The 15,602-nt window shown below is 44.4% G+C and overlaps 1 protein-coding gene across 1 annotated transcript; it reads right to left on the minus strand.

Annotated features, from left to right (window-relative positions):
• Positions 1-4,945: 4,945 nt before the first annotated feature.
• On the minus strand, positions 4,946-12,427 carry LOC117060211 (NXPE family member 2-like). Its single transcript, XM_033172398.1, has 4 exons — positions 11,628-12,427; positions 9,990-10,051; positions 6,979-7,196; positions 4,946-5,537 (listed from the first exon to the last, which is right to left on the minus strand). The coding sequence occupies exons 1-4, from the start codon at positions 12,281-12,283 to the stop codon at positions 5,001-5,003; spliced, it is 1,473 nt and encodes a 490-aa protein (XP_033028289.1). The 5' UTR covers positions 12,284-12,427; the 3' UTR covers positions 4,946-5,000.
• Positions 12,428-15,602: the final 3,175 nt, after the last annotated feature.

Raw genomic sequence — 15,602 nt, forward strand, 5'->3', positions numbered from 1 at the left:
TGATGTTTGTTCCAATTCAGTGGTAAAGCAGCGGGGCAAATGAAAAATCAGGAAAGCACAGGGCAAGTGGCAAACCTCATGGACCTGAGCTTTCTCAGCACAAGACAAGCACAAGTGTGGCTGAGCCTGTAATGTTGCACAAACGCTGCAGCAATAGAGGAATTCAGTGCAATAGCTGCACTAATGGAAATTCGTTGTGCAAGAGATTTCACATTTATTCTGCAACGAAGTTACCAGAAACCTGCTTGTGCATTCTCTTCTGCAACATTCTGTTGCATGCTCAGGCTCTGCACTCCCCCCCCCCCACCTCTTTGATGGCATGGTAAATAAAGGACACAGCACGACTTGAGTGGGGTCAAGTTTATTGACAACAAATGTAAGTAAGAGGTTTGGCACAGGCAATTGGGCAACCATTTCCTTCTGGCCCGCCTGCCGGAAGTGCACCAGCAGCGGGGGTTCCGATGACTTACATCAAATAGGGGGACCCCTATGGGGGTCACTGACAGTGCCAGATTTATGTATAAGCTAAACAAGCTATAGCTTAGGGCCCCACTCTCTTGGGGGCCCCCAAAAAATTTAAAGGAAAAAAACCTGGATGTACATTTCCAAAATATAAGATAAAAAACCAAATAAAACCTACATACAGCAACAGTGTTTTGTGTTGTGTAGGCTCCTATTAGGTCCATAAATTGCCATATTTATAGCATATATTCAACACAAAAAATCAACAATTTGTTATTGACAAAGGACAGTTGGACATATAAAGGGACCTATTACCTTCAGTAAGGGATGCGGGTGGTGCTGTGGGTTAAATCACTGAGCCTAGGGCTTGCCGATCAAAAGGTCGGCGGTTTGAATCCCTGTGACAGGGTGAGCTCCCATTCTTCGGTTCCCGCTCCTGCCCACCTAGCAGTTCGAAAGCATGAAGTGCAAGTAGATAAATAGGTACTGCTCTGGTGGGAAGGTAAACGGCATTTCCGTTCGCTGCTCTGGTTCACCAGAAGCAGCTTAGTCATGCTGGCCACATGACCCAGAAGTTGTACTCTGGCTTCCTCGGCCAGTAAAGCAAGATGAGCACTGCAACCCCAGAGTTGTCCACGACTGGACCTAACGGTCAGGGGTCTCTTTACCTTTTACCTTCAGTAGCTTAGGGCCTCATCAAATCTAAATCCGGCCTTGGTCACTGCCTTGAGGAGTGCTGAGGTCCAAGCTTCTGCCTGGGCATAGAGACCCAGAACAACTCTTCCCGGACCCCTTTAACAATATACTGTAGATTTTGGGAGGCGCAAGCAGATATTACAATCTTCTCACCCCACCCAACCCCAAGCAAGACTAAGGCTTGCCCAATGCCTAGACCATTCCTTCTTAGAATTACTTTATTATTTCAAAAAGTGAAAATCCAAACACGAGAGTTGTTGGGCTTTTTTCGGGGGGGGGGGGCAAAGTTGTTGTTGAGCTTTATATTTAGTTTGCTTTTTAGTTGAGCTTTCCCAAAAAATGTTTTTGAGCTATTTTTAATAAAATTTGCCAAAATCTACACTTCCAACATGGGTTGCCATACGTCCAGATTTTCCTGGACAGTTTGGTGATTTTCACCTGTACGCTGTTTTTGACCGCTGTATTCCGCCTATGTCCAGGAAATTCTGTATGTATGGCAACCCTAAAATAGAGGAAAATTCCCCTTCAAAGAGGGGAATAAAGGAGGGTACATGACCACTCCAGCAGAAGTGCATCTTCTTACCACCTCCTGCCCCACCTCCAGGGACAGCGGGCGGGGGGGGGGGGGGAGAACTGTGACAGAGCCAGTGTGTACAGACAAAGGCAGAACCCCTTTAGCACCAGCGGAATATTCAGGCTTTCTGTTGGCTCCACACCATTGCTGGAACAATGATTTGTGCATTTAATTTGCCACTATTTTAAACCAAGTTGTCATTAAGGATTTATGGAAGGATGACTGCACTTTCAAGCCACATCCTATGTATGGATTTAGAGTTATAACCTATCCTGAAAAGCTTGGAATCGGGGGGGGGGGGGAGAGAGCAGTGGATTCAAATGCGATTGGACCCGGTCTCTTGTTACTATGAGCCAGGCCCATGCAGAGCTTGTTTGAGGCCCAGGTGTGAGTCCTGTTCTTGGCATTACAGCCTAAGTCCCACAGGTCCCTAGTGGGACGCCCTGGCAAGCTGAGCCCTCCGACGCCTGGGGCAACTGCATACCCTCCAAGTGTCCGGATTTTCCAGAATTACGAAAGCCATCCCGGTTTCTGATTTGATTCCGGAATGTCCCCATTTCTTCCGCCAGCACTGCCGCCACTGAGCTCAGAGAAGAGAAGCCAGCCCTTGTCCCAAGCGATGACAATGGGGATGGTGGCTGCTGTGAAGGAGCACCCTGTTGCCTCTCCATAGTCGCCGCTCCCAGTCTCCTCCCTTGGGCAGCTCATAGCGGCTGCTAAAGAACGGGCAAGGAGGAAGAGAGGCTGCCACTGCCAAGCATAGCTGGCAAGTTTCGGATTTGAAAATAAGGGCTCAGTAGCCTCACCTATCCCGGGGACAGTCACATAGCAGTGGTGGGCGGAGCCAGAAGCAAAAGTGGGCGGCACTGGTATGAATGCGCGCAGTAGGCTTACTGTATTTTGGAAACGCTGCCCGTGGGCTACGACGCCTGTAAGCGCGGGAAATGGCTCCCGCTTGCTTTGAGGCTGCAAGGAGGCGAGGTCTTCCCAGTCCCTGGCCAGCAGGGGGAGGGAGAGGAGCTGCTTCCTTTGAAAAAACGGGAAATTAAAGGGATATAAAAAATAAGGGATAGCAGTGTGAAACTGCTTGAAATAAGGGAGATTCCTGGGGAAAACGGGATACTTGACAGCACTGCTGCCAAGGCCCAGCCCTGTGTGACACGCTGGCTCTGAGGTGCAGGCAGAGGGCAGGATCACCCTGAGCAGAAAGAAAGGGGAAGCGGAGCCTTGATTATTATTTTTAAATGCATTGTGCATCTGTGTCTAATCTTGCCCCTTTCTAAAATGTGTTTTTCTTTTTTCTAAATCTACCAAAGAATAAAATTTAGTGAGCCCAATAAAAGACCGAAGACATTGCATTCAACATTGGGAATCAGCAATAAATCACTAACAAGTAAGAGAATGTTGCAATGATGATCCTAGGACCTATAATCTCTGTTCTCCTTTGTGATAATGGAACAAATACCAGTGGTACCTGGGGTTACAGATGCTTCAGGTTACAGACGCTTCAGGTTACAGACTCCACTAACCCAGAAATAGTACCTTGGGTTAAGAACTTTGCTTCAGGATGAGAACAGAAATTGTGTGGTGGTGGCGCGGCAGCAGCGGGAGGCCCCATTAGCTAAAGTGATACCTCAGGTTAAGAACAGTTTCAGGTTAAGAACAGACCTCCGGAACGAATTAAGATCTTAACCAGAGGTGCCACTGTAAAGGACTTGGCTTCAATCAATCCTGAGATTTGCTAACTCAGTGTAGAAAGCAAATTGCCCCACTCTAAGATTTGATTTACATTATCCACTATGTGGTGTCTGTTAAGCATCAGTGGGTCCTCATGAGGACTTTCGACTTGCGTTTCTTTTCATTTGATTCTGTATTGAATTGCACTCTGCTCATTGCCCAACACACTCATTGTTATCTCTGCATTGGTTCCCCCATTTGGTCTCGGTCTGTAGGGAAAAGTACTAGTTTTGTTTCTTAATCAGATGGCATCTGATAGCTCAGAACCACAAAAAGATGTCACTTGGCTCATCGTCAAGATGCCGCAGAATTATTTGTTGATTTTTTTAATTAATTAATTTTTATTTTATTTTTTTGCTAGGGCAATACCCCAGCTTGGGTTACACCCTCTAGAATGCAAATGAACTCTAATGGCTTGCTCCTTTGGGAGCAAAGGCAGGATACAAATTAAACAAACACAGGAATTAAATAATTATTTTAGGACATCTAGCAGAGCTTTCCTCTCAATTCCCAGTGACTTTTGGTTTTACCACATGAAAGGTGGATTATTATTATTATTTAGATATATCTCCTTGGGGTAAGGGGCATTTCTGCTATCACTGGCATAAGGGCAGACCACAATCTTTGTATGTTTTAAAGTACAGGTGTAACCTTTCCTTTATTTTCTTGTAAACTGCTTTGTGGTTTTTGTTTTTTTTAAAAAAATCAAGTGGTGTAGAAATTTTATGAAGTAAGTAAATGAGATTTGCATTCTTTGACCTTAAGATGGGCTATTAAACCACAGGCAATTCCAGGTAATGTTAGATTGCAGTTCCTATTACCTCCTGGTGCTTGGCTGTGCTGGCAGGGGCTGATGGGAGTTAAGAAACTAAGGACATCTGGAAAGCCACAGGTTAGCTGCTCCTAAACAAAATATTGCAGCCCTACTGTTTTCTTTTCCTGTCCTTTGGTGTGTCATCTGGATGAAGTAGGACACCAAAATAATTTTCGGCGTTTAGGAGGTGATGATGTATTCACAGAATCCTAGGATTGTACAGTTGGAAAGCACCATGAGGGTCATCTAGTCCAACCCCCTACAATGCAAGAATCTTTCACACAAATTGATAGCATAGCAACAGCAGTTCATTCTCTGGTGCCGCCCTTGGTACAGAATGAAATGACCAGTTTACTAAGTGCTACGGCATGATGTGATCATATTACATCAGGGGTTGTTTTGTTTGTTTGTTTTTGAGTAGGAACTGAGGGGAACTGAGTTTTTCTCTTTTTTTGAATTTCTTTTTGTTGTTGCTGTTGCTGGGGCTGGGGCTGGAATTTTTCATGAGGATTGGATGAAGTTTACAAGCAAGTTTAAGTGATACTAGACTGACCCTCAGCAAGGCTCTTCTGGGATTCTTATGGAAACCCAATGGGACAAAATCATGCAAACGCAACATTTGACAAAGGCTCTCGTGCATTAAACAAACATACCTGCTGATCCAAAATATACTGCTCTGTTTAATTAAAGTTTGCACACTAGCTGTGCTTTAGTGTGTTAACAAATATGAGTTACAAACATAACAATTTGATTCCAGACCACGTCTTCTGGAGGGTGACGCTGGTGAGCTTTGTAGGCAATTGCCATGTCCCAGGCATCAATGAAACCAACATTAAGATGCCGAAAAATATCCTTTGTTGCAAGGTATTGGGCATAACCATGGAAGTTGCTATATAGCTCCTGGTTATCGTTCATCTTGCGGGTGTTCTCTGCTTTGATGATGACCTTTGTATCTGGGCTCCTCAGGAGAAGGCGCTGGACGGCTCCCCGGATGTTGATCATCCTTCGAATGAAGAGCTCAATGGGGAAGGGGCGGAAGTGCTGGCCCAAGGAGATGGCAACCACCGTGTCTCTGTCGCCTTCCACCATGTCAATCACTCGAGCAATGTAAGTGTGAGATTTCAATGAGGTAAGATATCTCAAAGAGATAAAGGGATTCCCATGCCTTCTCCAATGGATTGTAATGTTTTTGGTCATGTCCACAACAACATTAGGGGTTATGCACTGTCCTTGGGTATCAAAGTACAAAAGCGTTAATATGGGAACAGATGCAAAATAAAGACAAGTTACATATATATATATGTAAAATCCTCTGAGAAATCACTGGGCCATTTCAAGTGGGGCAAAACAGAAATGGAAAAGGAACAGGACAAGCCAGTTAATTACCTTGTACAAAGTTCTGAATAAAACACTAAAAGATTATCAGGAGCCCAGGAATTGAAAAACCAAAACTGGTATCAAGTGAAAATAATTTGCATGTATATTGGTCCGAAGCTATGAAACACAAACTTCTTTGTAAATGCTCACTATGTAGCCCTGCAACGTGTCATATTCCATTTGCGTAGACCTACGTCTAAAGAAAGGTCCTCTTGACAAACACAGATGGATCTGGGTTGTTGTTTTTTAAAGTTGCTCCACTTTTACAATGAAAAATATATTGCACCTAATAAAACCACCTTTGCAGACTTGGGGGTCCCCCCCCTCCTACTTTTTGCAAAAAAAAACTTACTGAATAAAGATGTTGCTTGTTTAATAGAGAAACAGCCAAAAACTCCCATCTGCAGCAAGCCTGGCTCTCTTTCTTAGGCACAACCTGCTGTTCTCCTATACACAAGTCCCCCAGAAAAGTTCCTTGCTTTTTACCTGTATATCTCTATTCCTCTATCTAGCTATCTATCAATCTATCTATCTAGGGATGTGAGTGGCGCTGTGGTCTAAACCACTGAGCCTCTTGGGCTTGCTGATCGGAAGGTTGGCGGTTCAAATCCCCATGATGGGGTGAGCTGCTGTTGCTCTGTCCCAGCTCCTGCCAGCCTAGCAAGTTCAAAAGCATACCAGCATGAGTAGATAAATAGGTACCGCTGTGACGGGAAGGTAAATGGAGTTTCCGTGCGCTCTGGTTTCCGTCACAGTGTTCCGTTGCGCCAGAAGTGGTTTTTGTCATGCTGGCCACATGAGCCGGAAAAGTTATCAGTGGACAAACGTCACTTCTCTCAGCCTGAAAGCAGAGATGAGTGCTGCACCCCATAGTTGAATTTGACTGGACTTAACAATTCAGGGTCCTTTTATCTTTTACCTTTACTATCTATCTATCTATCTATCTATCTATCTATCTATCTATCTATCTATCTATCTATCTATCAGTGGTGGATCCTTTCTAACCATACTGCTTCAGCCACCAAATAGAATGATCTCTGACAACATTCCATTCATTTCACAAAGCTTTCCAACTTTCACGAAACCCTCCTGCCATCCAAGGAAAGTGTCTCTAATCAGGCTTTCACTACAACCAGATCAGTTCAGGTGGCTCTTTATAGCCAACATCAAGCTGTACAGAAGTCTCCCTACATTATTATTATTATTATTATTATTATTATTATTATTATTATTATTATTAAATAATAATAAAAGTTTCTGGGTACATAGAAGTTGATACTGTTAATAGGCCAAATACTACATTGTGGGAAAACGTACTGCTCACTCTTTTGAAGAGATACTGGATCCATTGCCACATAGTTGAGTCTCCCAGGAGGAAAACCTGCTTTCCCTGTAAGCAAGAGTAAACATTATCCAAGGTGCTGCCATTGAGCACGTTGCAGAAAGCAGGATGCCATTGGTTCTGCCAAACAAAGCCACTGGGAGACGGGGAAGTCATCCCAACTCTGCAGTTCATGTTAGCCATTGTCTTGTTCCCTACCAAAAGGAAAAGAAAAAAAAATGAGCAGATGAAAATAGTATGGAGGATTCTGTTTGAGCTTTAGAAACCCCATCAGTCAACTTGACCAGCTCTGTATTTTTTTTTGGGGGGGGGGGGGTTTAACAACTCATGGGAAAGGGGTCCTTGGGGGTGGGGGATGTTGTTCTATTTGAATATCAAGGCCCACCTCTCATCATATGAATAAACTTGGACTCTGTGATCATCCTCTGTGGCCTAGAGGATGGCAACAAGAGAACAGGCTTTTTGTGGGAGCTCCCCACTTGTGGAATGCTCTCCCCAGGGAAAGAGAGATCCTCTTGGCCTACGTGTCCATAATGATGGCTTCTCTCCAATTAGATTATGCTTACAAATGGCATGACCTACTAAGCATAACCCATTTAGCTGTCCACAAGGTGCTTTCAAGAAGCAAAAGTCAAAAGGTCCACTTGCAAGGGACCTTGTGGTTGCACGTTTCCTGACAGTGCTGGTGCAGATCTTGTGTTTGGAAATTTCCTGGTAGTGTGTGTACTTTTAGGGGGGAGGTATAAATTGTTCAGACTTTGTGTTTGGAGATTTCCTAGCATTTTCAATAAAGCAATGACCAGGAGGGAAGGGACAGTGGCCAAAAGATTATGGGAATTGAGCCCCAAGGTTTTCTGTTGATACCTATACCTATGCTTAATGCCACATGTATGTAACCCATTGTAATCAGGATCAAGAGTTTCTCACGTGTAACAATGCATTGGAACAGTATAAGTATTCACTCTGTGCTTTCTGCTATAATGGAATAAACTGCTTTTTGTTTTCTACTCCCGGTATGATCATTGGCTAAGTTAACCCAGTTTGAATTGGACACTTGTCCACAACACTTTCATTAGACACCAGATGAAAATGTTTCTATACAACCTCTTAAATGTGTTTGGGGGGGTCATTGGTTTGTTTTTGGTTTTATTACATTTTCCATTTTGTATTTTTATGTTGTGAACCACCCTGTCCTAGATCTTTGGATGAATGGCAGCAAACAGATTTAATAAATAATAGTAATAGTAATCAAAATAGCTAAATCTTTCACCTGGTAGAGCAGGGCACCAATGGCATGTCCTCCACCAAACCTTTCTACACCTTTTTGATGGCTGAGCTACAAACTTTCATTATGCCTTCATGGAGCAAGGCCCCAATAAAAGCATTACTTCTAACTATTCAAAGAGGACTGTCCTCTACAGAGGAACCCCATATTCCAGCATGCCAGGGGTGAGGGCAGGCAGCGGGAGATGCTGCCAATACTCGGCCATCATGTCAGTGCAATTTTTATTTAACAAATTTGAGCACTGTTTAATTCGACCTATAAGGTAAAAGGTAAAGGTAAAGGACCCCTGGACAGTTAAGTCCCATCAAAGGCGACTATGGGTGGGGTGAGGCGCTCATCTCAATTTCAGGCCAAAGGAGCTGGTGTTTGTCCACAGACAACTGTCCTGGTCATGTGGCCAGCATGACTAAACCACTTCTGGCACAACGGAACACTTGAGGAGGCGGCACACCAAGAAGGGCATCAGAAGATGACCTCAGGGTCCGCACTGTGATAATGAATCTTTCTTGTCTGGCTAGGAATCTTTCTCTCTAACTGTTTGTTGTTGTTGTTGTTGTTGTTGTTGTTGTTGTTGTTGTTGTTGTTGTTGTCATCAATTCAATTTACATACTGCCCTTTATCAAAAGATCCCAGGGCTGTGTACAACATTAAAAACACATTAGAGAACATCAATGATAAAAACACAATAAAAAGCATACTGACAGACAGCCTAATAATAAAAGAGTCATCATTGTAACAGGCATCTCCTCTGCTTTTACAGACCATAACTTAATAGCCATAGGCCTGGGTAAAGAGGAATGACCTTTGAGTGTGGACAACTGTAAAAAGGGAAGAGTTATATTCATCGCTCCATGCTGTTTCAGAGGCGGATTTAGCGGAGCATGACCTGCACTGGTAAAATGGTAAAGGTAAAAGACCCCTGGACAGTTAAATCCAGTCAAAGGCGGCTATGGGGTTGTGGTGCTCATCTGGCTTTCAGGCCGAGGGAGCCGGCGTTTGTCCAAGGACAACTATCCTGGTCATGTGGCCAGCATGACTAAACTGCTTCTGGTGCAGCGGAACACCGTGACTGAAACCAGAGTGCACGGAAACGCTGTTTACCTTCCCACTGCAGAGGTACCTATTTATCTACTTGCACTGCCGTGCTTTCGAACTGCTAGGTTGTCAGGAGCTGGGACAGAATAACGGGAGCTCACCCCGTCACGGGGATTCGAACCACCGACCTTCTGATTGGCAATCCCAAAAGGCTCAGTGGTTTAGACCACAGTGCCATCCACGTTCACTGGGCACTGAGCTGAGAGGGCGCTGCAGGGGTTACCGCAAAAATGACTTGGAACAGAGGGTGAGAGGCAGGGGGAGGGATTTTGGCGTCACACAGGGCGCCTCTGAAATTTGAAAGCCCAAACAGTCACTGCCTGTTTCTGCTCTGATCACACTCACAACTGGAATACAACCCTGGAAGGTTATCCAAGAGGTAAGGTGGCCCTCAGATTGAAAGGATTGTCCACTCATATGTAATATATGGCAGTCATTGTGGTGGTGTAACCCTCTTCCTCGCAAGTTGGGAGTATAGGATGGTTCTGCCTATCTCAAGGAATTTGAAGGCTGCGATGTGCTAAAAAACCTACTTTGCCCCGAAATTCCTACATTCATTATATGTGCCAACAAAACATTGCAATGAGAACCGGAAGGTCTGACTCACTTCCACAGGATACAACATGGATGCCCACAAATGGATGCAGGATCTCAGCTCCAACTTTGTCCCTTCAAGGGAAAAAAAGGAAGTCAGCAAATTCAGAATCTTTCCACCATCAATGTTTCCCACTAAATTCTCACATCTAACATGTTGCTGCTGTAAATGGAAGATGAACCTTAATCTGATTTTGCAAAGCCTTTTGTATATTGTCAGGTTTTTATTGGGTCAAGTAGAAAATGACATTAAAATGGACCTGATAAAAAGAAAGGAATTTGGTTCAATTCACTCCTTGTGCAATGAATGCTTAAGGGAAATATTTGTTCTATTACTTGCATTTCCCCTGTAAAGTATTCCGCATTGTATTGTACTGTTTTTTTGTCTTTTTATTGGATGCCTTTCTGAAAGTTGCACATCAACATTTTAAATAAATGTAAGTTCTGAATGTGACAAGTATGACTTCTATATTGTTGCAATGTGATTTTCTTTCTTTCTTTTTGCTCTGGAGCTCCCCCTACAAAAGCCCACACTTTAATGCTGAATTGGAGCAAATGGCAAACCAGAGAAAACCCAAATTGCTGTTTTTTATGCTTTATCTTTAAGGAGCAAGTTTTGTGGGTGAAACTATGGGACAATGAAAAGAGCACTCAGACATGGAGCTATAAAGCACAGGTCTGTGCCTAGGAAGTGCAGGAGGAAAGGTAAGTGTGGAAAAGCCCTACATTGGTGCTCTGAGGATTGACTGGGTCTGGGTCTTAGAGACTAACTAAGAAACAAGTTAACAGAGAACACAACCAACACCACTCCAACCACTGTTCACTTCTATTGCGGAACTTGTCCAATCTTCGGCTGGAAATTAAGCAATTGTTTGCCCCACATAACTGTTGAAAGCCAATATTTTGCAACACAAATGTGTATTTAACTGGCAATGTAACAAACTGCATGCTGAAGCCTTGGATTCAGCAGATGAAACCGTCTTCACATCTTCCTCAATACTGCAAACAGATTCCAATAATCTCGAGGAGCTTGCCACATCATTGTATTGAACAACCAAGCCGGGAGGAGGATCTATCTTGGGAGAGGAGCTGCTTACCCATTTGTAATCATCTTAGCCTGCACAACCCTAGAAGGGGCATGTACACACTCATGGGAACAAAAGAAGAGCCTGCTGGATCAGGCCAATGGCCCATCTAGCCCAGCATCTTACCAAAAACCTGCAAGCAGGACATGAGCATAAGACCTCTCTCTCCCCTCCTGTGGTTTCCAGCAACAGGTATTCAGGATTGCTGACTCTAGCTGTGGAGGCAGAGCATCGCCACCATGGCTAGTAGCCAGCAATAGCCCTCTCCTTCATGAATTTGTCGAATCCCCCTTTAAAGCCATATCTCTAACTCCTGTTTTTAGATACTTCTAAAAGACACCGTATTGCACCCGCTTATTCATCATTGACCCTGGGGATTCTGTACGGCTTTCTGACTGCCAACGAGCTCCAGAGAGCAAACACACAGGCCCAAACTGTCTCAAAATGAAACATTTGCAGAATGAACAGCAGAATTCTTAAAATACCCTGCTCCAGGGCTGCGAGTTGTAAAATGCATTGACAGTTGGCATTAGTATGCATTAAGAAGAGACAGGAGAGTAAAATACCTCTTAAAAAGTCTTTGTTCCAAGTCCGTGAGGTAGGATTTCTTTGTTAGTTCAGCCTGAAGTTTCACAAGAGCTTCACACGGCACACTCTTTGGTTTCACACAGTAGAAGGCTTCCTGGTCTCGTTCATCAAGATACTCACACAGATCCGCAGTTGCGTTTCTGACAAAACCACAGTTAGTGGAGACGTGTGAGGTCCCATTCAGAAACTTGCCACTGAAACCCATTTTGTCGTAGCCTCTCTTCCTCGCAGCCCACAGTGCAGAAACTCCTTCGCTGGGGTGAATGAGCAAGATGGACACTTTGACATCACCCTCCCAAAATAAAGTGAAATTGACCAGGTATGTCCCATTCTTATAGTCTGTGATGTGCCCAGAAGCTCCAGCCCTAAGACTTGAAGAGTAGATCCTCACTCGTAAGAAGTCTCCTCCGTACTTTTTTCTCTTCCCCAAGTGGTTGTACAGATCTAGCCGAACCATCAAGGGGTCTCCAACACAATAAGAACCCTTTTGGTTTAATATGGTGGCCTTGCTGTTCCTGGCACTTGTGGTGGTCATTATATCTTTGAAAGTGACCCTGGGCATCACCTGGTTCAGCTTTCTCAGAATGTCTTTTACTTCTTTGTCTTTCTTTTCCCACTGTATCCTCATATTCATTAGGATGTCATCTTTTATGGGCAAAATTCTGTTCCTGCTGTCTTTGATGGAAGAATTTTTGTTTAAAGAATCAAAATACTTTCAAATTAATCAAAAAAGTGATTACAAGTAAACCTGAATGCTAGGAAAATATGGGATTTGCTCATAGAAGTCTAGGAAGCATGGGATGAAAATTGGTTGCATTCAAAAAAACAGAAAAATATGCTTTGTTTTAATCAAACCCCTACCGGCAAATCTGCTGGGAAAATCTGAAGCCTCCCATATTAAATATCTTTTGGATGACAGGTCTAATGATATTACACTGGCGGTGGCAAAGTTTGTCTTGGAAGTTAAAAGAATCAAGGATCATCATGCTTGAGACCAGGACCGGTGCTAGGGCTTCTTACGCCCTAGGCGAACCACTTTCTCCCCCCCCCCCGCCAAAGCCTGCTTTAGCGGGAGGTGGGGGGTGGAGAGGCAAGCAGCAGCTTCTCTGCTGTAGCAGAGAAGCTGCTGCTCGCCTGTCCCGCCGCCAACCCCCCGCCAAAGCCTGCTTTAGCGGGAGGTGGGGGGTGGTGGAGAGGCAAGCAGCAGTTTCTCTGCTGTAGCAGAGAAGCTACACCTCGCCCGTCCTGCCGCCCATCCCCCACCAAAGCCTGCTTTAGGGGGAGCTGGGGGTGGTGTAGGGGGCAAGCAGCACCTCTCGACTACAGCGGAGAAGCTGCTGCTAGCCCGCCCCGCCCCCCTGCCCAAGCCTGGCCAGCGCCCCCTCCATTTTGGCGCCCTAGGCAATTGCCTAGTTCGCCTAAATGGATGCGCCGGCCCTGCTTGAGACAAAACAAAATGACTGCCTCGGTTCCTCTCTCTTTTGTGGTTGGCTGTCTTAACTGTATTTTGTTCTGAAATTGTTCGATGGGCCTTTGGACCACAATAAAGCTTTTATTTATTTATGCATTGTTTTAAAATGTATTTTATAATTTCCCCATATCAATTACTTTAAGTAATGGCTGGTGTGGATATTAATATTGGCATTTTTTACCTTACTTTTCAGTAAAAAAGGGGGGAAGAGGCTCCTATAAAGGCTTAGCAATATCAGTTTAAAAGATTTACGTAGCATCCTTCATATTCTAGATTCTCTTCCCCCTCTGCCTCCATGCTGTCAATGTACGATTGCTCTCAGAATAGCAAAAGCTCATATTTTTGGAGGTTTGCCACACTTCCGCTAGTCCTGCTCCTTTCCTCAGGTGAAATCCACTCTTTAGTGCTCAATCAGATCAAACATCAATTTGGATTTCCTCCAGTGTTTGCTCCAATTGAACACAAAATAGCAGGTTTTCCTGGGAAAGGAAAGGTGTAAGTAGAAAACTGCTCAGACCCATACCTAAAAAGCATTGGTCAAGCAGAAAACAACAGCCTCATGCTTTCTAGGCCATGGTGTTGCGTGGGTTGCCCGGACCACATGGAGGGGTGGGAGCAAGAGAAACCAAAGGAGTACACATGCACATTCAACAGCTTAACATCATCCATGTCACATAGGAGATCGCAGCTGCAGAAATAAGAAAAGAAGAGGTGTTGAAATTTTGCACCCCTAACAATTTTGCACCTGGGGCAACCGCCCCTGTGCCCCCATACTATGCCACTGTTTCCAGGCATGGAACAAGCAGAAGTGTGGAAGAGCCCAGGGCTTCTCAAGCCCATTTGCTCCACTACTTCCACCCGGAAAAACCTGAGATTTAGCACAGCATCAGAACAATTGGGAATCGGGTTTTTCTGAGAATTGCTGTTGGTTCTGATTTAGCGCTAAAGAACTGGTTTTCCAGGAAGAAAGGCAAAACTGCTCAGTTTTACCTGAAAAGAATGGGGCAAGTGGAAAACTGTCCAGACCCCCGTGCTTTCTAGGCATGAACAAGCGGAAGTGTGGGCGAGCTCTTAGGCCCCTAGTATACTTCCCTGCTATGCTTCCCTGTACTATTCCCCCAATACCTGCTCCTGTAAGGATTTTGCTTCCCTGACTCAGTACTGGGTTATAACCTAGGAAGATTTCCCTGCTGGTTCCGCCTGCATCTTCCAGGTTGAGATAATGCTTTGCTTTTGAAGCTCCCTTCTCTTTCAACTATAGATGCTGCTGCTGCTGCTCTCGCATCCTTCACTTCTCCCTCGCTCTCGTTCCAGTATGTGAGGAGGAAGAGAGCATTCCACCCCACACAGTTGTGAAGCTCTGTGAAGACCAGGCTCAGCTTCACCTTTTACAAGCGCCAGCAGTGGCCAGCCTCCAATGACATAAGCCAAAGGGAATGGGGGGGGGGGGGGAGCAGGGAAATAGCTGGTAGGGTATAGATATGAGAACTGAAAAAGGCCTCACCAAAGTCACCAGCAAAGTGATTGATCTGTTTTGTTAATACATGGCTCGCCGTGAGACTTCTGAAGATGAGAATCTGGAGCATGCAATGAGAAAGAAAGAATTACAAGCATTCCCAAGGAGAAAACAGAGCAGTAGTAAGGGACAATTCCCAAGCAAAACCTCCATGCGGAAGCATATCTCTGAATAGCAGGTGCCAGGGTCAAAATAATTTGGGAAAGGGCAACTGACTTGAACCCCCAACCCCACATTTGCGGCCTCCACAGCCATCCACTTGGCTGCAGTTGGTTGATAGTGGACACAGGTTTAAAAAAACAATGTTCTTCCATGGGGGGAAAGGCTGCAATAAAAGGTTTCCTGGAAAATAGAGAAACAACATTTACTCAACTTGAATATTTATTGCATTTAAAATTCCATTCTGCGAAAGTGTCACATCACAAGAGCCAAACTATTGGTACTTCTATTTTCAAATGGTCACCAGAGTCCAATCCATGTTGTATTTCAGGGCCATCAGGTGCTAATTAGCTAAATGTAATAATAATAATAATAATAATAATAATAATAATAATAATAATAATAATAATAATAATTTCTTATTTATACCCTGCCCATCCAGCTGGGTTTCCCCAGCCACTCTGGGTGACTGACAAGAGAATATTAAAAATATGATAACACATCAAATATTAAAAACTTCCCTAAACAGGGCTGCATTCAGATGTCTTCTAAAAGTCAGATAGTTGTTTATTTCCTTGACATCTGATGGGAGGGCGTTCCACAGGGCGGGCGCCACCACGAGAAGGCCCTCTGCCTGGTTCCCTGTAACCTCACTTCTTGCAGGTAGGGAACCACCAGAAGGCCCTCGGAGCTGGACCTCAGTGTCCGAGCAGAACGATTGGGGGGGGGGTGGAGACACTCCTTCAGGTATATGAACATACACCATTTTAAAATAGATCTTTATGAATTAGTTTGTGTTATTGAGTA

Source organism: Lacerta agilis, chromosome 15 (assembly GCF_009819535.1).
Source record: "Lacerta agilis isolate rLacAgi1 chromosome 15, rLacAgi1.pri, whole genome shotgun sequence".
NCBI classification, from domain to species: domain Eukaryota; kingdom Metazoa; phylum Chordata; class Lepidosauria; order Squamata; family Lacertidae; genus Lacerta; species Lacerta agilis.

Bases quoted from the DNA above. Each gene is read 5' to 3' on its own strand.
- LOC117060211 (XM_033172398.1), bottom strand. From the start codon at position 12,283: ATGAATATGAGGATACAGTGGGAAAAGAAAGACAAAGAAGTAAAAGAC. The intron at 10,052-11,627 runs GTATTTTACTCT...TTTCCCTTGAAG, and splicing joins GAACAAAGACTTTTTAAGAG to GGACAAAGTTGGAGCTGAGA. The intron at 7,197-9,989 runs GTGAGTCAGACC...TCCTTTTGGTAG, and splicing joins CCATGTTGTATCCTGTGGAA to GGAACAAGACAATGGCTAAC.